The 27,435-nt window shown below is 41.2% G+C and overlaps 2 protein-coding genes across 2 annotated transcripts in view; both read right to left on the bottom strand.

The window, feature by feature from the left end:
* The window catches only part of LOC139441446 (ankyrin repeat and protein kinase domain-containing protein 1-like), a 208,689-nt gene that overhangs the window by 106,296 nt on the left and 74,958 nt on the right, over nucleotides 1-27,435 (bottom strand). The gene's annotated exons all lie outside the window — the stretch shown is intronic.
* LOC139441407 (uncharacterized) lies at nucleotides 6,345-26,815 on the bottom strand. The gene is made up of 8 exons (XM_071222327.1): nucleotides 26,767-26,815; nucleotides 26,055-26,360; nucleotides 24,354-24,632; nucleotides 23,853-23,940; nucleotides 23,472-23,522; nucleotides 18,342-18,355; nucleotides 7,212-7,262; nucleotides 6,345-6,931 (listed from the first exon to the last, which is right to left on the bottom strand). The coding sequence occupies exons 1-8, from the start codon at nucleotides 26,813-26,815 to the stop codon at nucleotides 6,345-6,347; spliced, it is 1,425 nt and encodes a 474-aa protein (XP_071078428.1).

The following is a 27,435-nucleotide window of genomic DNA, read 5'->3' as shown; positions in this document are numbered from 1 at the left end:
TTACATGACCATGTTGAAGAACTATATAAGATCTTGATTTTGAAAACCCATCACTCAGAGGAAAACTTGAAACATTATTTTTCTTCATGATTTTGCTATTTTGGTGTTTTTTAGCATTGTCGCAATTATCCCACTCATCCACTACATAAACATGATCTACCACCATATCACAAGAAGCAGTTTTCTTCAAAATTAGTTTTTTTTGGGGTGGGCTAACATTGTATACAATACAGTATCTCAGCTCTTGTGTGATGTATTTTTATTTTGTTGTCTGTATAGGATAGCACAATGGTACAAGCAGATTTTAACGGTTTCGTTGTCTCAATTCAATGGAATTATTGTTTTACCTACTCACAAGATTTGAAAATAAAGTAAAAAAAAGAAGATTTTATCAATGTTTTCACTGACAATTAGAATAACAGTTACATGAAACAATATATTTGCCAAATTCAGATAACATATTACCTGTAATCAAAGACATAATTGGGATAGTTTAATGATTTAATAAAAATGTTGTCAAATTATGCATTTTTCCTTCATTTTTGCAATGAATATACAAGCACGCACTTACAACCTTTCTACCAATAGGAAATCGTGTTCAGAGACGTCCTTCATACAATATAAAAAGTTTTAGGTATATGGGAAAAAGTGGGATGAAAATCTTAACTGAGCCTCTTTTTCTCGGGTGGCCAACTGACTATTAGCTAAAACTTCAGAATTGTTTAGCTTAGGGCTAGCATAGTCAGCAACGCCATCAAACTTGACAAAATCACAATTCTCATCAGTATTGCAATTTGATAATTTATCCACAAGAGAACAAGTGGCAACACATTTGGTAGGTACAGTGACATTTCTTTCATGATACTTTCTGATCATATTGACATGACAAAGCTGTGTCTTTTTACGATGGTCTGGTGTTTGTACAACATAGTCAGTATCTAACATAAGGACCGTGGTACCTAGCACGAAATGGTGGACCAGGGATAGACAAACACACAAAGAGTTTATCGCAAGGACTCACATTTCATAATGTAAGTTTATCCTGGGATTCCTTCAAGTTATCCACAGCAACTTCACAAGCTTTGAAATCCTAGCCCGAACTGATGAGACATACTCCAACAAACTCATTTCAAACCTACCACTAATCCAATCCTACCTTTAGTTCTATATATGAGCAGAATGGCCAAAGACAAGCCCAAAAGGATGAAAACTGAGGGACTCCTGAACTAACTCCATCGCAGCAAACAACACACACCTGCATCCTTCTTAGTCTCATCCCAATCCTTCTAAGTCTCAAAACAGTAAGTCCCTGTCATATTCTTAAGATCCTGATGAAACCTCTCTAAAGCCCCTTAAGACTTAGGATGAGTTATGCCTAACAGGTGCGTGCTGAGGTGATACCAAACGGTATGTGCAAGTGACGATATCTGTCGAATTACGTGTCAAAGGTGCTAAGCAGTGAAGTCTCATGTGTCAAAGGTATCTGCCAGAACCCTTTTGAAGTATCCTTTCGGTGAATAGCTTTGCATATGGCATTCTGGACATTATTTCTTCAATCATTTTCATTGGATAATGTCTCTTCAATGCACGTTTGAGATGCATGTCATCATGGTGTCACCACTGTCACTGCTAGTTTGACTGCTCCAGCTGTGGAAATGAGTTCTTTGTGTCTCACTTGTTTGAACAAAAAGAGAGACATCACATCAACATTGAAGCTTGCTGGTTTGTCATTTATTGTGATTGTTGTTTGTGCTTCTCATCGAATATTGTCTATACCATTTATCTCAATAGTGTCAATAAACAAGCACTCATTTTTATCTTGTTCATACCAGTCGTCTTGAGTTTCACAATGGCTAGCTGGCTGTAGATCATGAATAGTTTGTGATCCTTGATACTTTGGTATACTTTTGGCTCTTTATGAAATCTACACCTGCCTCTTGACGGTATGTCTAACAGCCAGATGGACTGGACTGACAAACTAATTGGAAGTGGTTGAAGTTTTTTCATCTGTGCCACCTTTTTCCAAAGGCCTGGCACCGGCCTTGTTGGTGTTTCCACCCACATCATCTGCAGTCTCTCATATTTCCTCCAACAGGATGTGATCAATAACTTGGTTTCTTTTGACTCACAAAGTCAAATTCCGTTGATAATGTCTGTGTGATTTCTTGTTATCTTTTTTTCTGATAGTTCATTGACATTACACAAGGTCACAGCTTTAGTTGATATCAGGTCTATCTCTTACAATAACAACTCTCTCAAATGATCTGATGCTATTCCACACACGATTCTGTCTCTCAACATTTCATCCTTTAGAACTCCATTATTACATGCTGGAGACGAAACGACGGCGCAGAGTGTCTTTCTGTTTATGATGATCGTTAAAAATAACGTGGTATAATGAATATTTATAGGCAGGAAGCTCATTATCAACACATAACCATTTACTGGCCAAGGCTGAAATGATCGACGGGTCACGTTCGCATCAGCGTTGTGTCACGATTTCTTGTCTACAAGTCGTCCTATATGCGCGCCCATTTTGACAAAAAAACCTGCTAAAACTGCTAAAACTTTTCCTATATATTTATCTGTGTGTGTATCACATAGTTATTATAAATCGCATCTGAAAAGGGAATAACTTATTATAACACGATAGGGTTCGTATTTCCTACATTCTTAGATCTTATTAGTTTTAGATTTACAAATTTTTGATGTTCAGTGTAGTCTAGATCATATTCTATCCCAATCCTTAACTTAGATTTGTTATGTTGTGTCAGCTATGAGTACACACTTTGGTTTTTGTGTATAACATATCTTGTCAAGGAGAAAGATGAATACATCATTGTGTTTATTTAGACTGTTGTTCAGTTAAAGTCATATATGTTCCCTCCATGCTGTATCTAGGCCAAAATATGAAAAGGGAAAGATATACACTGATGGAAACGAATAAGGGAACAAAGAAAAATATAGAGAATTTAGTTTCACTGTGAGTACTTTTGCGATAGGGCTTTTTCAAATTCAACACGTTCAAAATCAAATGTTGAGATGTATTTGTGTGCATTGTTTCCAACTCGTATTTGGCTGGCAACCCATGATAGCATATCATTTAACTGTGTCTGAAACTAAACGTTCCCTTCGTTTCCACCAGTATAATTGCTGCAAACCATTTATATTAAAGACTTTGCTAGTTTTATTTTTTAATTCAGTTTCCTATTCTGTTTTCCCTTTTATGACAAATATTCCATCAGTTTCATTGATCTACGATCATTATCTAATTTAAACTTTACTTGAAATATATGTGTGGCTTTAAGTATACATGTATAAATCAAGGTGTAAATACATTTGCGTTTATGAAAGAAAACACATATTAGGAAAGGAAATGTGTTTTAAGCAAAAACTTTATCCAGGTCGTTCATATTTTCGTAATTTTCTCTTTCTTTGTAGATATTACTTCCTTATTTCATCTGCAGAGATGATCGTTTCCTTGTATGAAATACAGCCTACCCTACACCTCTTGTGCTTTCAAATTCACGGATCAAAATTTAAATAAATAAGGTTTAAACCATTAACGAATGATGACACCCGAAATATGAATAAGCAGTCTGCATGATTGCACAACCAACGCTTGACTGACATGACACTCGAGTTACGTGTGATCGAAATTGTTTTGTAAATTTTTTTTGCTGCAAATAGAAACGTTTCAAAAATTTTGATCAAATCTACATAAACTTACTCTTCGGTGATGGTATGTTAGTGTAATCTTGTTAATTATTGAGAAATGATCATGATATTGAGTGATATCAACTTGAGGATTGTTTAGGCTGTTTAGCCATTTTATATATTTTTTCCCTTGAAAATGTCTGATGTCACCACGATGATGTTTTTTATCAATAATGAAAAAGCACGGACACTGAAATATATATGGACAAAACCGGATTTCTATAAAGATATATCATACAAGCTGTCGTTCGTATTGTAACATAATCTTTGAAACAGTCTGTGCATGAACTAATCACGACCACTCTTATAAATTTTGTTTTGACAAAAAAGAAACACTAACAAGTTCAACAGGATTTCAACAGAATGCACACTAAGATCTATTTATTTTTTGGTGGTAATTGATACAGAAATAAAGTTTTTTTTTCGAAATAAAAAAGGTGGGGGGGGCGCCCATGCTGTAGTAAAGACAATCAGCTATAGACTCTAGTTGAAAGTTATCCAGTGTGGTGACACTGTGTGAAAAAATAAGATTGTTCTTACACTTTTGATACAATGTATACGTTTTTGAAACCGCGTTTGATGGTCAGGCGCCATGAGCGATAAACACATGCTCATGATATAGTCAGACTCGTACAATCGGCAGAGATTTCTTATCAATATGGAAAGGGTTTTGCCTCCTTTATTTAAAAGGATGTACACTCTTCAAAACAAGAAACGCACAGGTAGTATGCAGTTCATTAAACCTGACTACACAAACAAATCAGAATATTAATTGGGTATGTGTTATTGGAAAATGTTTGTGGCCTGATATTCGACAAAAGGTGCGTCAATTTGCAACGTCCTAAACGGCATTGTTTTCACACTTATTAAAAAATGTCATGGAGTAAACAGTAAAGGAAAATGCATGTGCAAGTTATGGCATTCGTAGCTCTTGGGAGTGGCTATAAAAAAGCAAGCATAAGCCAATAATTTGTCATTCAATTGTCAACATTGTTCAATTTCGGAAATACCGAAACTCAGTGCAGCCGATCGAAACATCGCCATAGGATGTATCCAAAGAAGGGAATATCATTATTCTGTTTCACGCCTCATTAATGTTAACCACAACACCATTTGCCGCCTTTTGGACTGATACACACAGTTCAATTACACTGCAGACCGTCCGAGAACTGGCCGACCAAGAGTTACCACCCTACATTCGACTGTTTCATCTACGTCATCGCAATGCCACAGCTAAAGACATTTCATGATGCTTCCCTGGTTCGAGGAGGATATCGGACCGGACTGTCAGAAACCATCTTCGCGAGGCTGTAATCCGACCTAGAAGACCAGTTATCATCCTGTTTTGCAACAGATCCATCGACAGCAACGCTTGCGTTGGTGCCATACCTTACAGCTTTGAATTTGGAGACGAGTGTGGTTTAGCAATGAATCACAATTTTCTTCTTCACCAGAGAGATGGAAGACAACGTGTTAATCGTCGTCGAAATGAGCTTTTTGCCCCACATTGTGTTCGTGAATTCGACAATTTCGATGGCGGTAGTGTTATAGTGTTTGGGGGACATATCATACACCACGACATCTGACTTGGTTGTGGTTCAGAGAACTTTGAGAGCAAATCGCAACATGAGTACAAATTCTTCAACCTCCCCTTCTTCCAATCATTGATCGCCAGAGGGAGCTGTTTCACCGAGACAACGCTCCACGCACACAGGTCGCGTCACGGTAAACTACCTCCATAATGCCAACATCAACGTTTTGCCCTGGCCGCCGAGATCTCCAGATCTCAAACCAATCGAACACCTCTGTGATGAACTCGATCGATGTGTACGTCAACGTCAGAACACGCCACAGACACTCCCACAACTGGACATTGCGATTCAGGCAGAATGGTGCAGAATTCCGCAGGACAGAATTCGTACCTTTGCCTTTGTACAACGACGACATGTTACTATCGAGTTTCAATATTTCATATTTGTATCTATAATATTAAATGAAATATATCGACTTTATTAGGTATAATTAATTTGCTAAAAATCTACCTGTGAGTTTCTTTTTTTGAAGAGTGTATATATCTGCCTTTGTTAAATAATATCTACCACATAGTCCATGTGTTCTATGCAAATGGCATGAAGCCTTTTGTATTGTGCCGCCCTATGTTGGCAGAGAAAACGGCCGGTTACTTTGGTGCAAGGCCTTGGCCGCAATGCAGTGACGTCATCAACAGTGTGACGTCACCGTCATTGTACCTTTATCGCCACATCCACAACTTTGGCTCTATCTGAGGTCACCGAGTGCAGCGAGATATAAACAAACAGTTTTGTCTGTTTCACGATTAATTATACACTCATGACACACAATTAACACTGACTTATTATATTACGAGATAAGGTGTTTACACAATAATCACATATCATCTATATCTACACAAAGTTAATTTTCTCACCTGATCTTGCGAAGTTCCTAACACAACAAATGACAAAATATATGGACCCATTTTTTTACAAGTTTTATTTCTCTCAAAAACATAATCAACATTCTCACTTACTCCGGAAATATATAACACGACGACGTGAACGGCACACCACATGTCCCCCTCCAACGTCTACACAGACACGACACTGACTTCACTGAGTGCCGCGGGACATTAGGAGATCCACAAGTCGCTTATTTCCCATGGATCTCACCATGTCGGCCGCCGTCCGACCGTTGTTGTTCCTGGCGTTGATGTCCACCGCGTTCAGAGACTGAACAAAATCCACGTCTCCTCTCCCACAGGCCAGGTGAACGATGTTGTTACCGTCAACGTCCTTCAGTGACACATTAGCTCCTTCATTCATAAGGAGCTTCACCACTTCAGTGTGTCCCATCACTGCTGCCGCCATCACCGGTGTCCTTCCCCCCACTCCTCTACTGTTGATGTCCAACTTGTTTAGAGCCAGCACAAACTTCACTGTCACCAAGTTTCCACTGACACAGGCCCAGTGAAGGGTGTTGTTACCGCCATCGTTCATCAGTGACACATCAGCGTCTTTACTCACAAGGAGTTTAACCACCTCTCTGTGTGCCCCCCGTGCTGCCTCCATCAACGGTGTCATGCTCCACACTCTACAGTTGATGTTGACATCACCCGCAGACAGGAGCCGCTTCACCTCCTCCAGGTCCCCGTCCACGCTGGCGTAGTAAAGGTCGCGGTCTGCTTGTGATGGAGGTGCTGTAACACAGAGCAAACTCAACGTGTTGACACGTGACATGAACAGCGCTACATCATTAACCACTTCCTATAAGTATTGAACTAAGAATAATCGATTTTTTAAACGCTTTCTTCCACACCCAGTAGCTGTAGCTGTATTCTGTGTATGACACTGTCAGTACAATTGCTGTTTGAAATTGTTAAGATAATATGATATATTTATATCAGCTTGTTACTTAAATACACTGTTTCAATGAAAGGTTAGGTGTGAGCTTTCTGCCTATTGACTTCTCCCACCTACTGTGTGAAGCAGTAGAGAGCAGTTGAATCCTCTCACTCAGGTCACTCGAGGCTGAAACAGAAACTATTAATATATAGTAGTTTAGTGATTGTCAAATAAAGTAATTGACTCTCATAAATATACAACACAAATATAAATGCTACCTACCCCGCGTGTCTACACATCTGCTTTTTGGGTTGATTCTTGATGATGGTAGTGGACATGTTTGAAATTAATAGGACAATAAGAGAATACCTTAATCAACTTAATCAAAGTTGCGGAGTAGAATCTAGGCTTCCTGGCTGATATGTATACATGGTGATCAGGCCAGATATCAAACAAAGTTGGACAATGACAGTCTACCAAATGCTGGTGTAAAAAGGTGAAATAGTGATAATTTCCATGGTCAAAGGTAAGTAACCCTTTTGGCTGAGTGCGCTGAAATACTTGTCCATAGACGTAAACACAATTGGTGATGTATATGTGGGGTTTAAATTAATTTTGACAGTTCGGGCCAAGTCAAAGCAAGCACATATGACAGAGATTTTCTTGAGAATATACCGTAAAGGACTTCGAGCATGCCTGATATTTTATGAAATTATGAAAACACGGTCTAGCATGCCAACATTTCATGTTCAAGATAATATAAATTGAGAATAACCAGTATTTATGATCTGTTACAGGCAGAATAGCTCTGAAAATATCAATGGACTACTGATAAATCAGTGATGACACCAGGCGTTTGCGACAAGGGTATCAACGTCCTGTCGAACCATGAACACGTGCCATTAACATAGGTTTTGCAACACATTTATTTTTATATCTAAATTTATTTTATTTTTAAATTGACACGTGGTCGGAAACGTTTGGCTCATGACCTGCACATTTTACTTTGCTCCAACTACAGTTGTTCTTACATTAGGACAATTTGTCTTGGTGTGTGACTTCACTTGGGGTAAAAACTGGTGCGGTGTAGCAGATTGCTAGAGGGTGCATGTCTTGGTGTTGTTAATGCAGTGGAGACATAGGGGTGCATGTCTTGGCGTTAAAGCCTGTTGTCTGTATAAATGCAGTGGAGACATAGGGGTGCCTGTCTTGGCGTTAAAGCCTGTTGTCTGTGTTACTGAAGTGGAGACATAGGGGTGCCTGTCTTGGTGTTAAGTATGTTGTCTGTGTTACTGCAGTGGAGACATAGGGGTGCCTGTCTTGGTGTTAATGTCTGTTGTCTGTGTTACTGCAGTGGAGACATAGGGGTGCCTGTCTTGGTGTTAAAGTCTGTTGTCTGTGTTATTGCAGTGGGGACATAGGGGTGCCTGTCTTGGGTTTAAAGTCTGTTGTCTGTGTTACTGCAGTGGAGACATAGGGGTGCCTGTCTTGGTGTGTAAACCTATTGTCTGTGTTACTGCAGTGGAGACATTGCGGTACCTGTCTTGGTGTGTAAACCTATTGTCTGTGTTACTGCAGTGGAGACATTGGGGTGCCTGTCTTGGTGTTAATGTTTATTATCTGTATTACTGCAGTGGAGGCATAGGGGTGCATGTCTTTGTGTGGAAGCCTGTTGTCTGTGTTACTGCAGTGGAGACATAGGGGTACATGTCTTGGTGTTAATGTCTGTTGTCTGTGTTACTGCAGTAGGGATATAGGGGTGTCTGTCTTGGTGTTAATGTGTGTTGTCTGTGTTACTGCAGTGGAGACATTGGGGTACATGTCTTGGTGTTAATGTCTGTTGTCTGTGTTACTGAAGTAGGGATATAGGTGTGCGTGTCTTGGTGTTAATGTCTGTTGTCTGTGTTACTGCAGTGGAGACATAGGGGTACATGTCTTGGTGTTAATGTCTGTTGTCTGTGTTACTGCAGTAGGGATATAGGGGTGCCTGTCTTGGTGTTAATGTCTGTTGTCTGTGTTACTGCAGTGGAGACATAGGGGTACATGTCTTGGTGTTAATGTCTGTTGTCTGTGTTACTGCAGTAGGGATATAGGGGTGCCTGTCTTGGTGTTAATGTCTGTTGTCTGTGTTACTGCAGTGGAGACATAGGGGTACAAGTCTTGGTGTTAATGTCTGTTGTCTGTGTTACTGCAGTAGGGATATAGGGGTGCCTGTCTTGGTGTTAATGTCTGTTGTCTGTGTTACTGCAGTGGAGACATAGGGGTACATGTCTTGGTGTTAATGTCTGTTGTCTGTGTTACTGCAGTAGGGATATAGGGGTGTCTGTCTTGGTGTTAATGTGTGTTGTCTGTGTTACTGCAGTGGAGACATTGGGGTATATGTCTTGGTGTTAATGTCTGTTGTCTGTGTTACTGAAGTAGGGATATAGGTGTGCCTGTCTTGGTGTTAATGTCTGTTGTCTGTGTTACTGCAGTGGAGACATAGGGGTACATGTCTTGGTGTTAATGTCTGTTGTCTGTGTTACTGCAGTAGCGATATAGGGGTGCCTGTCTTGGTGTTAATGTCTGTTGTCTGTGTTACTCCTGTGGATACATAGGGGTACATGTCTTGGTGTTAATGTCTGTTGTCTGTGTTACTGCAGTGGAGACATAGGGGTACATGTCTTGGTGTTAATGTCTGTTGTCTGTGTTACTGCAGAAGGGATATAGGGGTGCCTGTCTTGGTGTTAATGTCTGTTGTCTGTGTTACTGCAGTGGAGACATAGGGGTACAAGTCTTGGTGTTAATGTCTGTTGTCTGTGTTACTGCAGTAGGGATATAGGGGTGCCTGTCTTGGTGTTAATGTCTGTTGTCTGTGTTACTGCAGTGGAGACATAGGGGTACATGTCTTGGTGTTAATGTCTGTTGTCTGTGTTACTGCAGTAGGGATATAGGGGTGTCTGTCTTGGTGTTAATGTGTGTTGTCTGTGTTACTGCAGTGGAGACATTGGGGTATATGTCTTGGTGTTAATGTCTGTTGTCTGTGTTACTGAAGTAGGGATATAGGGGTGCCTGTCTTGGTGTTAATGTCTGTTGTCTGTGTTACTGCAGTGGAGACATAGGGGTACATGTCTTGGTGTTAATGTATGTTGTCTGTGTTACTGCAGTAGGGATATAGGGGTGCCTGTCTTGGTGTTAATGTCTGTTGTCTGTGTTACTCCTGTGGATACATAGGGGTACATGTCTTGGTGTTAATGTCTGTTGTCTGTGTTACTGCAGTGGAGACATAGGGGTACATGTCTTGGTGTTAATGTCTGTTGTCTGTGTTACTGCAGTAGGGATATAGGGGTGCCTGTCTTGGTGTTAATGTCTGTTGTCTGTGTTACTGCAGTGGAGACATAGGGGTACATGTCTTGGTGTTAATGTCTGTTGTCTGTGTTACTGCAGTAGGGATATAGGGGTGCCTGTCTTGGTGTTAATGTCTGTTGTCTGTGTTACTGCAGTGGAGACATTGGGGTGCCTGTCTTGGTGTGTAAGCCTATTGTCTTTGTTACTGCAGTGGAGACATCTGGGTGCCTGTCTTGGTGTTAAAGTCTGTTGTCTGTGTTACTGCAGTGGCGACTTTGGGGTGCCCCTCTTGCTGTTAAAGCCTGTTGTCTGTGTTACTGCAGTGGAGACATTGGGGTGCCTTTCTTGGTGTGTAAGCCTGTTGTCTGTGTTACTGCAGTGGTGACATAGGGGTGCAAGCCTTGGTGTGTAAGCCTATTGTCTGTGTTACTTCAGTGGAGACATAGGGGTGCATGTCTTGGTGTTAAAGTCTGTTGTCTGTGTTACTGCAGTGGAGACATAGGGGTGCCTATCTTGGTGTTAAAGTCTGTTGTCTGTGTTACTGCAGTGGAGACATTGGGGTGCCTGTCTTGGTGTTAAAGTCTGTTGTCTGTGTTACTGCAGTGGAGACATAGGGGTGCCTGCCTTGGTGTTAAAGTCTGTTGTCTGTGTTACTGCAGTGGAGACATAGGGGTGCCTGTCTTGGTGTTAAAGCCTGTTGTCTGTTACTGCAGTGGAGACATAGGGGTGCCTGTCTTGGTGTTAAAGTCTGTTGTCTGTGTTACTGCAGTGGCGACTTTGGGGTGCCCCTCTTGCTGTTAAAGCCTGTTGTCTGTGTTACTGCAGTGGAGACATTGGGGTGCCTTTCTTGGTGTGTAAGCCTGTTTTCTGTGTTACTGCAGTGGTGACATAGGGGTGCAAGCCTTGGTGTGTAAGCCTATTGTCTGTGTTACTCCAGTGGAGACATAGGGGTGCATGTCTTGGTGTTAAAGTCTGTTGTCTGTGTTACTGCAGTGGAGACATAGGGGTGCCTATCTTGGTGTTAAAGTCTGTTGTCTGTGTTACTCCAGTGGAGACATTGGGGTGCCTGTCTTGGTGTTAAAGTCTGTTGTCTGTGTTACTGCAGTGGAGACATAGGGGTGCCTGCCTTGGTGTTAAAGTCTGTTGTCTGTGTTACTGCAGTGGAGACATAAGGGTGCCTGTCTTGGTGTTAAAGCCTGTTGTCTGTTACTGCAGTGGAGACATAGGGGTGCCTGTCTTGGTGTGAAAGTCTGTTGTCTGTGTTACTGCAGTGGAGACATTGGGGTGCCTGTCTTGGTGTGTAAGCCTATTGTCTTTGTTACTGCAGTGGAGACATAGGGGTGCCTGTCTTGATGTGAAAGTCTGTTGTCTGTGTTACTGCAGTGGAGACATAGGGGTGCCTGTCTTGGTGTTAAAGTCTGTTGTCTGTGTTACTGCAGTGGAGACATAGGGGTGCCTGTCTTGGGTTTAAAGTCTGTTGTCTGTGTTACTGCAGTGGAGACATAGGGGTGCAAGCCTTGGTGTTAAAGCCTGTTGTCTGTGTTACTGCAATCCACGTGGAGACATTGGAGTGCCTGTTTTAGTGTTAAAGCCTGCTCTCTGTGTTACTGCAGTGGTGACATAGGGGTGCAAGCCTTGGTGTGTAAACCTATTGTCTGTGTTACTGAAGTGGAGGCATTGGGGTGCCTGTCTTGGTATTTAAGCCTGTTGTCTGTGTAACTGCAGTGGCGACATTGGTGTAACTGTCTTGGTGTTAAAGCTTGTTGTCTGTGTTACTGCAGTGGAGACATTGGGGTGCCTGTCTTGGTGTTAATGTCTGTTGTCTGTGTTACTGCAGTAGGGATATAGGGGTACATGTCTTGGTGTGAAAGCCTGTTGTCTGTGTTACTGCAGTGGAGACATTGGGGTGCCTGTCTTGGTGTTAATGTTTATTGTCTGTATTACTGCAGTGGAGGCATAGGGGTACATGTCTTGGTGTTAATGTCTGTTGTCTGTGTTACTGCAGTAGGGATATAGGGGTGTCTGTCTTGGTGTTAATGTGTGTTGTCTGTGTTACTGCAGTGGAGACATAGGGGTACATGTCTTGGTGTTAATGTCTGTTGTCTGTGTTACTGCAGTAGGGATATAGGGGTGCCTGTCTTGGTGTTAATGTGTGTTGTCTGTGTTACTGCAGTGGAGACATAGGGGTACATGTCTTGGTGTTAATGTCTGTTGTCTGTGTTACTGCAGTAGGGATATAGGGGTGTCTGTCTTGGTGTTAATGTCTGTTGTCTGTGTTACTGCAGTGGAGACATAGGGGTACAAGTCTTGGTGTTAATGTCTGTTGTCTGTGTTACTGCAGTAGGGATATAGGGGTGTCTGTCTTGGTGTTAATGTCTGTTGTCTGTGTTACTGCAGTGGAGACATAGGGGTACATGTCTTGGTGTTAATGTCTGTTGTCTGTGTTACTGCAGTAGGGATATAGGGGTGCCTGTCTTGGTGTTAATGTCTGTTGTCTGTGTTACTCCTGTGGAGACATAGGGGTACATGTTTTGGTGTTAATGTCTGTTGTCTGTGTTACTGCAGTAGGGATATAGGGGTGCCTGTCTTGGTGTTAATGTCTGTTGTCTGTGTTACTGCAGTGGAGACATAGGGGTACATGTCTTGGTGTTAATGTCTGTTGTCTGTGTTACTGCAGTAGGGATATAGGGGTACATGTCTTGGTGTTAATGTCTGTTGTCTGTGTTACTGCAGTGGAGACATAGGGGTACATGTCTTGGTGTTAATGTCTGTTGTCTGTCTTACTACAGTAGGGATATAGGGGTGCCTGTCTTGGTGTTAATGTCTGTTGTCTGTGTTACTGCAGTGGAGACATAGGGGTACATGTCTTGGTGTTAATGTCTGTTGTCTGTGTTACTGCAGTAGGGATATAGGGGTGTCTGTCTTGGTGTTAATGCGTGTTGTCTGTGTTACTGCAGTGGAGGCATAGGGGTGCATGTCTTTGTGTGGAAGCCTGTTGTCTGTGTTATTGCAGTGGAGACATAGGGGTACATGTCTTGGTGTTAATGTCTGTTGTCTGTGTTACTGCAGTAGGGATATAGGGGTGTCTGTCTTGGTGTTAATGTCTGTTGTCTGTGTTACTGCAGTGGAGACATTGGGGTACATGTCTTGGTGTTAATGTCTGTTGTCTGTGTTACTGAAGTAGGGATATAGGTGTGCCTGTCTTGGTGTTAATGTCTGTTGTCTGTGTTACTGCAGTGGAGACAAAGGGGTACATGTTTTGGTGTTAATGTCTGTTGTCTGTGTTACTGCTGTAGGGATATAGGGGTGCCTGTCTTGGTGTTAATGTCTGTTGTCTGTGTTACTCCTGTGGAGACATAGGGGTACATGTCTTGGTGTTAATGTCTGTTGTCTGTGTTACTGCAGTAGGGATATAGGGGTGCCTGTCTTGGTGTTAATGTCTGTTGTCTGTGTTGCTGCAGTGGAAACATAGGGGTACATATCTTGGTGTTAATGTCTGTTGTCTGTGTTACTGCAGTAGGGATATAGGGGCGCCTGTCTTGGTGTTAATGTCTGTTGTCTGTGTTACTGCAGTGGAGACATAGGGGTACATGTCTTGGTGTTAATGTCTGTTGTCTGTCTTACTGCAGTACGGATATAGGGGTGCCTCTCTTGGTGTTAAAGTCTGTTGTCTGTGTTACTGCAGTGGAGACACGGGGGTGCATGTCTTGGCGTTAATGTGTGTTGTCTGTGTTACTGCAGTGGAGACATAGGGGTGCCTGTCTTGGTGTTAATGTCTGTTGTCTGTGTTACTGCAGTAGGGATATAGGGGTGCCTGTCTTGGTGTTAATGTCTGTTGTCTGTGTTACTGCAGTGGAGACATAGGGGTGCCTGTCTTGGTGTTAAAGTCTGGTGTATGTGTTACTGCAGTGGAGACATAGGGTTGCCTGTCTTGGTGTTAAAGCCTGTTGTCTGTGTTACTGCAGTAGGGATATAGGGGTGCCTGTCTTGGTGTTAATGTCTGTTGTCTGTGTTACTGCAGTGGAGACATAGGGGTGCCTGTCTTGGTGTTAATGTCTGTTGTCTGTGTTACTGCAGTGGAGACATTGGGGTGCCTGTCTTGGTGTTAATGTCTGTTGTCTGTGTTACTGCAGTGGAGACATAGGGGTGCTTGTCTTGGTGTTAATGTCTGTTGTCTGTGTTACTGCAGTGGAGACATTGGGGTGCCTGTCTTGGTGTTAATGTCTGTTGTCTGTGTTACTGCAGTGGAGACATAGGGGTGCCTGTCTTGGTGTTAATGTCTGTTGTCTGTGTTACTGCAGTGGAGACATAGGGGTGCCTGTCTTGGTGTTATAGTCTGGTGTATGTGTTACTGCAGTGGAGACATAGGGGTGCGTGTCTTGGTGTTAATGTCTGTTGTCTGTGTTACTGCAGTGGAGACATAGGGGTACATGTCTTGGTGTTAATGTCTGTTGTCTGTGTTACTGCAGTAGGGATATAGGGGTGCCTGTCTTGGTGTTAATGTCTGTTGTCTGTGTTACTCCTGTGGAGACATAGGGGTACATGTCTTGGTGTTAATGTCTGTTGTCTGTGTTACTGCAGTAGGGATATAGGGGTGCCTGTCTTGGTGTTAATGTCTGTTGTCTGTGTTACTGCAGTGGAAACATAGGGGTACATGTCTTGGTGTTAATATCTGTTGTCTGTGTTACTGCAGTAGGGATATAGGGGTGCCTGTCTTGGTGTTAATGTCTGTTGTCTGTGTTACTGCAGTAGGGATATAGGGGTGCCTGTCTTGGTGTTAAAGTCTGTTGTCTGTGTTACTGCAGTGGAGACACGGGGGTGCATGTCTTGGTGTTAATGTGTGTTGTCTGTGTTACTGCAGTAGGGATATAGGGGTGCTTGTCTTGGTGTTAATGTCTGTTGTCTATGTTACTGCAGTGGAGACATAGGGGTGCCTGTCTTGGTGTTAATGTCTGTTGTCTGTGTTACTGCAGTAGGGATATAGGGGTGCCTGTCTTGGTGTTAATGTCTGTTGTCTGTGTTACTGCAGTGGAGACATAGGGGTGCCTGTCTTGGTGTTAAAGTCTGGCGTATGTGTTACTGCAGTGGAGACATAGGGCTGCCTGTCTTGGTGTTAAAGCCTGTTGTCTGTGTTACTGCAGTAGGGATATAGGGGTGCCTGTCTTGGTGTTAATGTCTGTTGTCTGTGTTACTTCAGTAGGGATATAGGGGTGCCTGTCTTGGTGTTAATGTATGTTGTCTGTGTTACTGCAGTGGAGACATAGGGTGCATGTCTTGGTGTTAATGTCTGTTGTCTGTGTTACTGCAGTGGAGACATAGGGGTGCCTGTCTTGGTGTTAATGTCTGTTGTCTGTGTTACTGCAGTGGAGACATTGGGGTGCCTGTCTTGGTGTTAATGTCTGTTGTCTGTGTTACTGCAGTGGAGACATAGGGGTGCCTGTCTTGGTGTTAATGTCTGTTGTCTGTGTTACTGCAGTGGAGACATAGGGGTGCCTGTCTTGGTGTTATAGTCTGGTGTATGTGTTACTGCAGTGGAGACATAGGGGTGCGTGTCTTGGTGTTAATGTCTGTTGTCTGTGTTACTGCAGTGGAGACATAGGGGTGCCTGTCTTGGTGTTAAAGTCTGTTGTCTGTGTTACTGCAGTGGAGACAAAGGGGTGCCTGTCTTGGTGTGGAAGCTTGTTTTCTGTGTTACGGTAGTGGAGACCTGTAGAGTGCCTGTTTTGGTGAATATAAATTTTGTTGTTTGTGTAGTCGTGGACTATGTGAAGTCTGTCGTGGGGCTAAAGTCTGTTGACTGCATGACTGCAATAAAAGCATGGATGCTTTGGTGGGTTTTTTCTTGGTGGTAAAATCTGTTGGATGTGTGGCCGTAATAGGTGTATTAGGGTTCCTGTCCTGCAATAGGGACCTCGGGGTGCCTGTCCTGGTCATAGTGTCTGATGAAAGTGTGGCTGGAATAGGGACTTCTGGGTGCCTTTCCTTGTCATAGTGTCTGATGAAAGTGTGGCTGCAATAGGGACCTCGGGGTGCCTGTCCTGGTCATAGTGTCTGATGAAAGTGTGGCTGCAATAGGGACCTCGGGGTGCCTGTCCTGGTCACAGTGTCTGATGAAAGTGTGGCTGCAATAGGGACCTCGGGGTGCCTGTCCTGGTCATAGTGTCTGATGAAAGTGTGGCTGCAATAGGGACCTCGGGGTGCCTGTCCTGGTCACAGTGTCTGATGAAAGTGTGGCTGCAATAGGGACCTCGGGGTGCCTGTCCTGGTCATAGTGTAAGATGAACGTGTGGCTGCAATAGGGACCTCGGGGTGCCTGTCCTGGTCATAGTGTCTGATGAAAGTGTGGCTGCAATAGGGACCTCGGGGTGCCTGTCCTGGGCATTGTGTCTGATGAAAGTGTGGCTGCAATAGGGACCTCGGGGTGCCTGTCATGGGCATAGTGTCTGATGAAAGTGTGGCTGCACTAGGGACTTCGGGGTGCCTGTCCTGGTCATAGTGTCTGATGAAAGTGTGGCTGCAATAGGGATTTCGGGGTGCCTGTCCTGGTCATAGTGTCTGATGAAAGTGTGGCTGCAATAGGGACCTCGTGGTGCCTCCCTTGGTCATTCTGTTTGTTGTGTATGTGGTTACATGAGAGAAATGTGTTTCTTGTAGCCAGATACTAGGTGCAAATAGCGTACAACTGCAAGAATTCGGTCCAAAATCACCACATTCATGTGGCATGTGTAAATATATAAAACATCACAACTGTACAAGTCAGGTTGTATGGGTCTGGCGTTGTCATGCTGATGAAGGACGCTACGTAGAAATGGCAGGACAATCGGACGAAGAATGTCATCCATCTAACGTTGAGATAAACGATGACCAGCGTTTTTCTCTTCTTCCCACAAATTCCTCCCCAGACCATTACACACACACCCTCCACCATGCAACATGTCGCCGTTGGTTCTCCCCTTAGGCGGTAAACACGCTGGTTTTCATCATCTCTGAACAGACACAGCCGGCTTTCATTAGTGAAGACGACCGTCTGCCACTCACGTCACTGCCAAAGACGTACAGTCTGGGCCCATCTCAATATCTGATGACGATATTGCGCTGTCCTCTGGAAGGTCTGTAATTATAAGCCCTTATTCTTTCTGCCTGGCCACTGTCTGTCGACTAACCATGTGCCCTTAGGAATTCGTCGCTGATGACGTCAGTGTCAGGAAGCAATTCGAAAGATGCAAAGTATTGGGCGTGATTACCATGGGTCTGCCTGTTCTTGGCTTGTCTGATGTCTGTCTGTAAAGTTGCATCAGGTTTGTACAGTATCACGGGAGCAACGTAAACTTCTAACATTGTGGGCATGAGTGGCTCCCATCTCTATCATACCCAGGGTCCTATCGCTTTTGTCGGGTGTCAGTCATATGCCGTCTTTGTCTGCAGTGCGGTGTATGAAGGTATGATATAATGCTGTCTTATGTCATAAAGGCAGTGAGGTAGCACCTACAGAATATAGTTTAATTCAAAGCAAAAATTCAAATGTTGAAGACGTCTTGCTTTCTCCATGAAATCAAATATAATGATACAGGGTTATCCATATTTAGTTTCCCTGGATGAATAGTTGCTGACAACGCATTAGTGACAGAATGATAATCCACCTCTTGACAAATCTTATGACAAGACTGCGTCTTGCAGTGTCATAATTTGACATACGATCATCCTAGTGGATGGCTTGAGTGTATGGTGGATAAGATGGCTGTCAGAGAAAGCAGTGTGAATTATCAAAAATATCAACTTAAATATTCATGAAAATGTCATGAAATGTGGAACATGAACGTCCACATATCGAAACAGGTCACCAAGGAGTTGCGTTCGAACATGATTAGATGTATACTGTATTCTGTATATGTCAAAGTATGCTTCAAGTAAAATATGAAAAAGTAATACATCACTTACAAGCACTTGGATTCCTGAAAAAAGAATAAAAGGCAGTAAGAAAACTGAAACATTTTGATAAGTAACAATGTGTTTTACAGTAACAATGGGGGCAGGGCTGGCTCAGCTGCAATTTGCGAATGCCAGAGTAGTGTTTCTCAGCCATGGCAAAGACCTATGATCGTATGAATCACAGATCACCCTGACTATGTGTCTAGGTTTGTCAGCACCATAACCATGTCCGTGGGTGTCACTTAAAGGGGAAATGTACACGCAAAAATCACTTTCTTTCTTATTTTAAACAAAACGGAATTTTAGAATTAGTTAGTATCAGTGTTTGAAAATATACACTCATTTTTCTCACAGTTGATGTAGCGAGCTCACAATAAGTGTGAAAATGTCATGCCGTTATGAGGCCTTCGTTTTCCGAGTTAAACAGGCCTGAGTTATCCCCCTTAGATTATGACGTAATTGGTGCCAATTTAACTGGGTCCCTGTCTTGTCACAACGCAAAAGATATCAAGTACCAGTTTATGGTGAGACAACATGGCAGCCTGGTCCGAAGAGGTTCCCTTGACCTTTCAAGAAATCGCAAAACCATACGATTTTGAACCAAAACGAGCAAGCTTAGCGGTATGGAAACGATGAAAATCAAGTGGAAACAAGAGAATACCCACATCACCTAATTTGTCACCCGACCCCGACTCGGGGGGAGGAGAGATTCTCTTTGATTTTTTCCAATCCGAGTTCAAAATACCTGCCATATTTATTGATAAGTAATTGGATGTCGTACTTCACACTTCACACCGTCCCCATTTGAAAGTGGAAAGATAGATCACTCAATTGATTTGTTTAGTGTTTGAAACCAGTTACTGCAGTAGGCCTACAGTATCTTATTCTATTTAATAGATAATTGGTTATTGGTTTGTTCTGACAACCATTCATAGAAAATGCATTGCAACTTTGCAGGGAAACTATTTATCATCTATTATGGGGCCAGTTTTTAAAAAAAAATGTTTAGAAACTATAAAAAAAGAAGAAATATCTAATATATAATTAATTATTAAAAACAGTGGGTTGTTTAACTGAGTGGACCAGATATATGTAAAATGTTTACAAAAAGCTCATTTACTGTCACAATCAATACATATAAATTATCTAAGAAACTATAAGTAAAACTTGTTGAATAATAGTGAAAAATATTTGAAATTGTAAATCTTTATTTGGAAATTTGGACCTCCCAACCTGCCCTTTTGAGCAAAACATCTGTAACAACCACCCCCTAAAATGCAAATGAAATATGCAATCATTTTTTTATATGAGTGAGTGAGTAGGGTTTTACCCCGCTTTTAGCAATATTCCAGCAATATCACAACTGGGGTACACCAGAAAAGGGCTTAACATGTTGTGCCCATGTCGGGAATCTAACTTGGGTCTTCAGGGTGACGATCGAATGCTTTCACCACAAGGCTACCCCACCACCCGTTTTTATATGAACACTTGAAATAAAGTTTAGAAAAAATATAATATGATTTACTTTCATCAGTTTATTTTATTATGCATTTTAAGATCTATCATGCACAACAAACAAATCTGACAAGTAAAATAAGAGATTCGAGTACCATAAATGTTTATCTGCCAGCAAGTTGTGAAAGCATATGTAACTTGTAAGGTTATTAAATTACATCAGTGATATTGAAACATGCCCACAATATTTCAAGAAGTATTCAAACCTACAGTAATAAACACATCATGTCAACATGATCGAACTATAAACTGTTTTGGTATTTATTGAATTATTAACATGTAATAAAAATTATGCATATATCATCAATACGAGTTACTTCTTATATAAGCATCCTTCCAGATTTAATGACAAAAATATATATGTAAATGGTATGATATTTTTTTGTAATGTTGTGCATAGCTTTACTAATAAAAGACACTTTTTCATATCAGAATCTATCTACACCTCATAAACAAGAGGTTCACTTTGGGGATTTGCAGAAATAATTGAAGAATCAGAGAAAAGTTATTCCATCTTGTGTTGTCGAGGTGATTCATGAAAGATTTCCATCTGATGTATGTAATGTTTTTCTCTATGCTCATTAAAATAAACTTTTTTTATTGAAATCTTGTTTTATGGTCTCTGACAACAATCAGCCTTTGCTGTTTCATTTGATAAGTTTCTGTAATACAGGATGGCTGATGCTGGATCAGGTAGTATTTTGCAAGGGCGAAGGCTGGGGAAAAGACTGAAGAAAATATCACAAGCACTGGCTAAACATGCTAAATGCTCAGTGGCAACTTGTTAGTGCACTGGTTGACCATTTCAAAAGTACAGCTCTCTTGTTGTCTGAAGCACTGTACCTCACAAGACACTCTAATATTTTATGACTTGTAACTCTGCATGAAAATAAACACAATTTGCACACAATGAAAATGGATCTCAACACCAGGGATTTCTTGTGACACCGTTGGGGCAGGATACTCTCACCTTTCGCGAACACCTGGTATTATCACTATTTGATAGCGATTCATTAACACGTGCTCATGATTTAGTCAGAATCGTACCATCAACTGTTTTTTAACAGAGATTTCATATGAATATGGAAAGGGTTTTGTCGCGTTTATACTCTTCCATATCATTGTAGGACCTGAAAAATATAAAAATAATTTTAACATAGATTTGTCAAAATAATGTGTACACTGACTAAATAATTTTAAAAGAAGGTGGTAATAATCTGCAGCAGTGTCAGGCATGTCACTGGGTGTCTGAATACAAATATCATCAGTTAACTGTTTACAAATTGTATCAGATCTAAACTTTTATATGTCATTCACATTATACGTTCATTTGTCATCCACACTACACTTTTACAACAAAAGACAACAATATAGAATATAATAGGTACACAAAATAGTTCAATACAGAAATTATTTGCATATAGTATTTACATTGTGTGATTATTCATTGTCAAAATATTATTTTGTACCTCATACTGTGAAGCATGGTGTGCCATGCTTCTGGTGTACATTGGACAGCGACTTTACACCATGATGGACTGGGGACCTGTACTTTCTGGGCATCGGTGTCTGGCATGACTTGGCTCGAAACTTCATATTTGAAAGATACAACATAGAAACATTAACACTTTTGTCATCTATATCTCACTATCACAAAATATAAAATGGTAACTTGATTTTTTTCATGTTTAAATGTGCTATAAATTGTATATGTGTGTAAATTGCATTGAACATGAAATTTGAATATTTTGGGTGGTAGGTGGGCGATGATTTGGGATAGTGACTGGATATTTTGTCAGCTACAAACCAGCAAAACCAGATATCTTTTTGAATAAAAAATATATAAAGCCTAAATATATAATTTATAATTTGTTTTCCTGTGTTATTATAAAGCTTATTAATTACCGAAATGAGATGATTTGTGTTAATTCCAGACGGGAATGGCTGTAAAACTAAAACATTACGTAACACAACTCAATCAACAGGAGTTTGCTGCATACTGCATCGATCAGCTGATCAGGAGTATCGACATAACCATGCAGGAAGTGAACATGTGAACGAGACAACATCGCGGATATTCATGATTATCAAGTGAAACTATGTACAAATATCACCCTACCCCTGCTAAAATACATTTCTTAAATACTACTGTGGTTAGAAAAAACTAAAACACCAAACTTACCTGATCGAGTTACTTCAACTTTATGGCGTTTGTTTACAAAAACATCCCAGTCAGGGTCTTGATAAGAGTGCTGTCCCTTGAGCCCGTTTCCATATAAGGATCGTACACCATCCGCTTCCGATCAGTTTCAGCACAGGACCATATGTAACTAATAATAGTAACAAAAACGGCCTTCGGCCTCGTCTACAATATTTTGGCGAGGTTTTTTTATTGTTATTATTAGTTACATATGGTCCTGTGGTTTCAGAACCAGCAAGTATCTAAACTCTCACAGAAGAACACAGCGACTCAGCAAGAGCCAATATGCGCAACACAAATGAACGAATAAGCGCAATTCATACAACGGACCCTTCCAACCATAATCGCGAATCTTACAGTATGTTATCAGTGCTTTGTTGTCTTCTCAGTCGCGATTTTGGAAAACGAAATAATTTAAGAGTAATTGTGCTTAGTGTTGTATCTTGGACAGCTCGGCACCGAACAAAACAATAGCTAGGCTGCGGATCTGAGAAGATAGAACCACACACCTACATACACCACGTGAAACGCGTCTAATAAAGTCTTATGACGTCATTCCTTTATCAATTGGCACCAATGACGTCATATTGCAAGGGGCATAAGCCATGGTGTGTTTATTATGGAAATAGAACTCTCTGTAAATTTGAAAAATATGAACCGATTTTATGCATAAAATAAATTAGATACTTGTGATATTTTTATTGTTTTACCTCCGAAACTACTAGGTAAATACTTTTCATGATGAAAAAGTACAAGAAAAATAGGTTTATTTTCGTGTGAACTTGCCCTTTAAGTAGTGTTTCTCAGGCATGGTGAAAACCTAGGATGGTATAATCCAATATCGCCCTGACTATGTGTCTAGGTTTGTCAGCACCATAACCATGTCAGTGGGTGTCACTTAAATAGTGTCCCTCAGGCATGAGGTAAACATAGGATCGTATAATCCCATATCACCCTGACTATGTGTCTAGGTTTGTCAGCACCGTAACCATGTCCGTGGGTATCACTTATATAGTGTCCCTCAGGCATGAGGTAAACCTAGGATCGTATAATCCCATATCGCCCTGATTATGTGTCTAGGTTTGTCAGCACCATAACCATGTCCGTGGGTGTCACTTAAGTAGTGTCCCTCAGGCATGGCGAAAACCTAGGATCGTATAATCCCATATCACCCTGACTATGTGTCTAAGTTTGTCAGCACCATAACCATGTCCGTGGGTGTCACCAAGTGGTAAACATCTAAGACCTGTATCACTTTCGGCTTTCCTCCCACATCAACCTGACACGCAGTGATATAACTGAACTACTGCCCAAAGCGGCGTTACATCAAACTTACTCACCCACCTCTTCAGCAACACTACCAACAATCATTTGGAGAAGATACTACCGCGTTTTTTTAAAGAACAATTCTTCATGATAATCACCTTTTTGTCAGCCACGTAAAATCTTTGTCAAACGTTCTTCTACATCGTGGACTGCAAAGAGTTGTTATTAATAATACACAGGGCACCTGCTTGACATGTCCTCAAAAACATATTCACATTTTCCAAAAAAACATGTCTCGTGCTGAATTAAAATTGTCACCAGTGAACGACCAGATACAATTGCCATTACTGATAAGGATGGCATCATGGAAAATATAGAGTAACATTCGTGTGTTCGTACAACTGGAAACTTATAGATTCTAGTACATCATTTTACCCATGTAAAATATGTCAAAGTTACACTGAACAAAATGAGTTGATCATAAACTAGATGGTGAAGTAGTGTGAGGTTAGAACCCGACCCGCGCAAAGTAAACTCACCTCTTCCAGCAACACATCGTTGAAATGATTAAGACCGCAACAGGTAACATCAACATCCACTGCATACTCTGTGTAATGTGCCCCTCACCTGTAACAAACACGATATGACTAATTAGTGTGTCTAATGTGCCACTCACCTGTAACACACAAACACAACATGACTAATTAGTCTGTCTGTTGTGCCCCTCACCTGTAACAGACAAACACGATATGACTAATTTGTGTGTCTAATGTGCCCCTCACCTGTAACAGACAAACACTGAGGGATTAAGTAGAATAAATATTAAGTATTTAAGGTAAATTTGCAATGGCTTACATTCAACAAATTATGCATTGGAAACATACTGTTTTTTACTACGTTGAAATTTTAATCTTCTTTTGTCCAATTGAACAAGTATTATTTAATTCATTATCTGGCCTCGAGAGCCTTATTCTACTTGACGCTTCTCAAGCTGGGGTGACTCAGCAGGATGGTTACGTGATTGGGTTCCACCTATTTACCTGTTTCTGCTTCACAGAACTCTCCTGTATATCTCCCTCTGCAGCCATGGGTACAATGTCCACTTCCTTGATGACAGGTGTCCGCAATACAGTTCCCGCCACACAGCTTCTCACATCGGTCGCCATGCCAACCACGCCGACATCCCCGAGTGCACGTTCCAGTGCCAGTCTGACAGTAGTTGGTGTTTCTGTCAGAACCCAGGGCACAGCCTGGAGGACAGGCTTGATCGCATGTTTCTCCAAATCTGCCCCAGTCGCATGGCCTGTAGGGATTGGACACTGCAACACAGTCGCAGCTAGTGAGAACACTATCAGATAAAACGTCTGTATACACATGTAAGTACATATCCCTGCACACATCCTGCCCCAGTCACATGATCTGTTGGTAGTGGACACTGCAACACAGTCACAGCTAGTGAGAACACTATCAGATAAAACGTCTGTATACACATGTAAGTAAATATCCCTGCACACATCCTGCCCCAGTCACATGGTCTGTAGGTAGTGGACACTGCAACACAGACACAACTTACAAGACACCATAAGACAAAACGTCCGTATATACATTTAAGTACATATCCCTGCACACATCCTATGCCAGTCACATATTCTGTAGGTAATGGTCACTGCAACACAGACATAGCTTGTGAGAACACTATCAGACAAAGCGTCTGTATATACATGTCATTACATATCCCTGCACACAACCTGCCCCAGTCACATGGTCTGTAGGTGGTGGTCACTGCAACACAGACACAGCTAACAAGACACCATAAGACAAAACGTCAGTATAGACAAGTCAAGAAGGAGGCCGTGATCAGCGTTATTGTACTGCCGTGAGCCAAGCATTTCTGTAGACAAAAACATTTCCATAATGATAAGACAAGCAGAGTCCATTGTATGATTCTGACTATATCATGAGCATGTGTTCATCAATCACAATCAAACATTGATGGCACTAGATAATCGCGAAAAGGAGAGCTTACCTTACCGCATTGGTGGCACCTGTCACAAACACATGCACAGGCAAGTAAATTGTTCACAGGAACATATAATACAATCTGAAATTGTGTCGGACATAATTTTGGTCACGTCAAGTCCAGTCTTCCACTTTATTCAAGAAACTATTTTCAAATAGTCATGGTACTGATTGAACACAGACAGAATCATGCCCTTTACTTTCTGATTGAAATCTAGCTTTCAGATGACAAATGATAATTTTGTGAAAATTAAATAAAAGTCAAGGATCTGATGATAAAAAACCCAACTATTGTTGCTGACGTCACAGGTCATGATATAAGCTGTTACAGAAAATAAAACTAATACAGTTTGTGGATTTATACACAGCTGATCATGTTATAACATACAAGCTTCAACAGACCATGCATGCAGCAAATGGGAAACGTGGTAAACCTGAATATTTAACAGTATTTTACGAAGATGAAGCGCATTTTAGTGAGCAGTTCACATGTGACATCACGTAATCACTAATTATCTATTGTTTGAAAACCAAACAAAAATAATGTTTGATTGTCAAAACGTTATGTACATTTACATATCATATCCAAATAGTCGTAAGAATCTAGGGGCTGTCAATTTGCTGTATGCCATTTTCTCAACATCTATAATAAGTACCTATGTTCTGACTCGACTCTTACACATAACCTATCAGAATCTGTTTATAGAACTGTATCTGTGCACCTGTTGTTTGTGTCTGTGAACCTGTTGTTATGTTACAGAAATATCCACTGTATCCTTCCATACACCCTATGGTGCATTCCCCGTTGCGTTGAATGCACGAGTTTTTGATGCAGTTCGGGCTACAAAGTTGATCACAGTGGTCACCATGCCGACCACGAACACACCCTTCTGAACACTTCCCAGTATATTTCTGACAGTGTCGAAGGTTTCTGACAGGATGAAGTCCACAGTGATCTGAACATAGTCGGTCACAGTTGTGTCCATACTTGCCCCACTCGCACACCGGGACACCCTGTACTGCAGAAACTGAAAACAGAAGTTAAATGAGACACATGTCTACCTGATTACCGGTTTTGTCAGCACCATATCCTGCTCATGAGTTTCACCTCAGTAAGAAACGCCGAAGACCTGCTTGACGTCGGAATCTCGTTCCACATTAAACAGTTGTTCAAAACAGTGTTAAGCCAAGGTCACTCACATTCTAGATCATATGACCATTTACAGTTGGTCGCCGAATTCCACTGTTCGGGAAATAGATATTAGACAGGTCTACTATAAGATAACAAAGGTCATAATACAAACTCACGTTGGAACCTGTAATGTAGTTTTTGTCACGTGGTACGGATTAACCAATGGATTTTCTAGATTCTTAATAGAAGAATAGCAAATATATATACATATGGTTTTACACACTTGTGAAAAATGCACTTACATACAATGATCAGCAACGATCCAAAAATCACAGCATGTAGACAATCCATTCTGTAACACAAACAACATTAAACGTGACACTAGTGTGCTCTGAAGCTATAGGTCGCGTTGTAAGTACATGGTGTAAGTACATGGTGTAAGTACATGGTGTAAGTACATTGTGTAAGTACATGGTGTAAGTATATGGTGTAAGTACATGGTGTAAGTACATGGTGTAAGTACATTGTGTAAGTACATAGTGTAAGCACATGGTGTAAGTACATAGTGTAAGTATATGGTGTAAGTACATAGTGTAAGTATATGGTGTAAGTACATAGTGTAAGTACATAGTGTAAGTATATGGTGTAAGTACATGGTGTAAGAACATGGTGTAAGTATGTGGTGTAAGTACATGGTGTAAGTACATGGTGTAAGTACATGGTGTAAGTACATGGTGTAAGTACATAGTGTAAGTACATAGTGTAAGTACATGGTGTAAGTACATGGTGTAAGTACATAGTGTAAGTACATAGTGTAAGTACATGGTGTAAGTATATGGTGTAAGTACATAGTGTAAGTACATGGTGTAAGTACATGGTGTAAGTATATGGTGTAAGTACATAGTGTAAGTACATGGTGTAAGTACATGGTGTAAGTACATGGTGTAAGTATATGGTGTAAGTATATGGTG

Source organism: Haliotis cracherodii, unplaced genomic scaffold (genome assembly GCF_022045235.1).
Source record: "Haliotis cracherodii isolate W230 unplaced genomic scaffold, xgHalCrac1.p SCAF_40, whole genome shotgun sequence".
NCBI lineage: Eukaryota > Metazoa > Mollusca > Gastropoda > Lepetellida > Haliotidae > Haliotis > Haliotis cracherodii.
This window is presented reverse-complemented; position numbering and strand designations above follow the sequence as displayed.

Coding starts and splice junctions, on each gene's coding strand:
- LOC139441407 (XM_071222327.1), bottom strand. CDS start 26,815: ATGGATTGTCTACATGCTGTGATTTTTGGATCGTTGCTGATCATTGTA. Junction 24,633..26,054: donor TTCACAGACACAAACAACAG/GTGCACAGATAC, acceptor ACTGTGTTGCAG/TGTCCAATCCCTACAGGCCA. Junction 23,941..24,353: donor GTTCTGTGAAGCAGAAACAG/GTAAATAGGTGG, acceptor TGTTTGTTACAG/GTGAGGGGCACATTACACAG.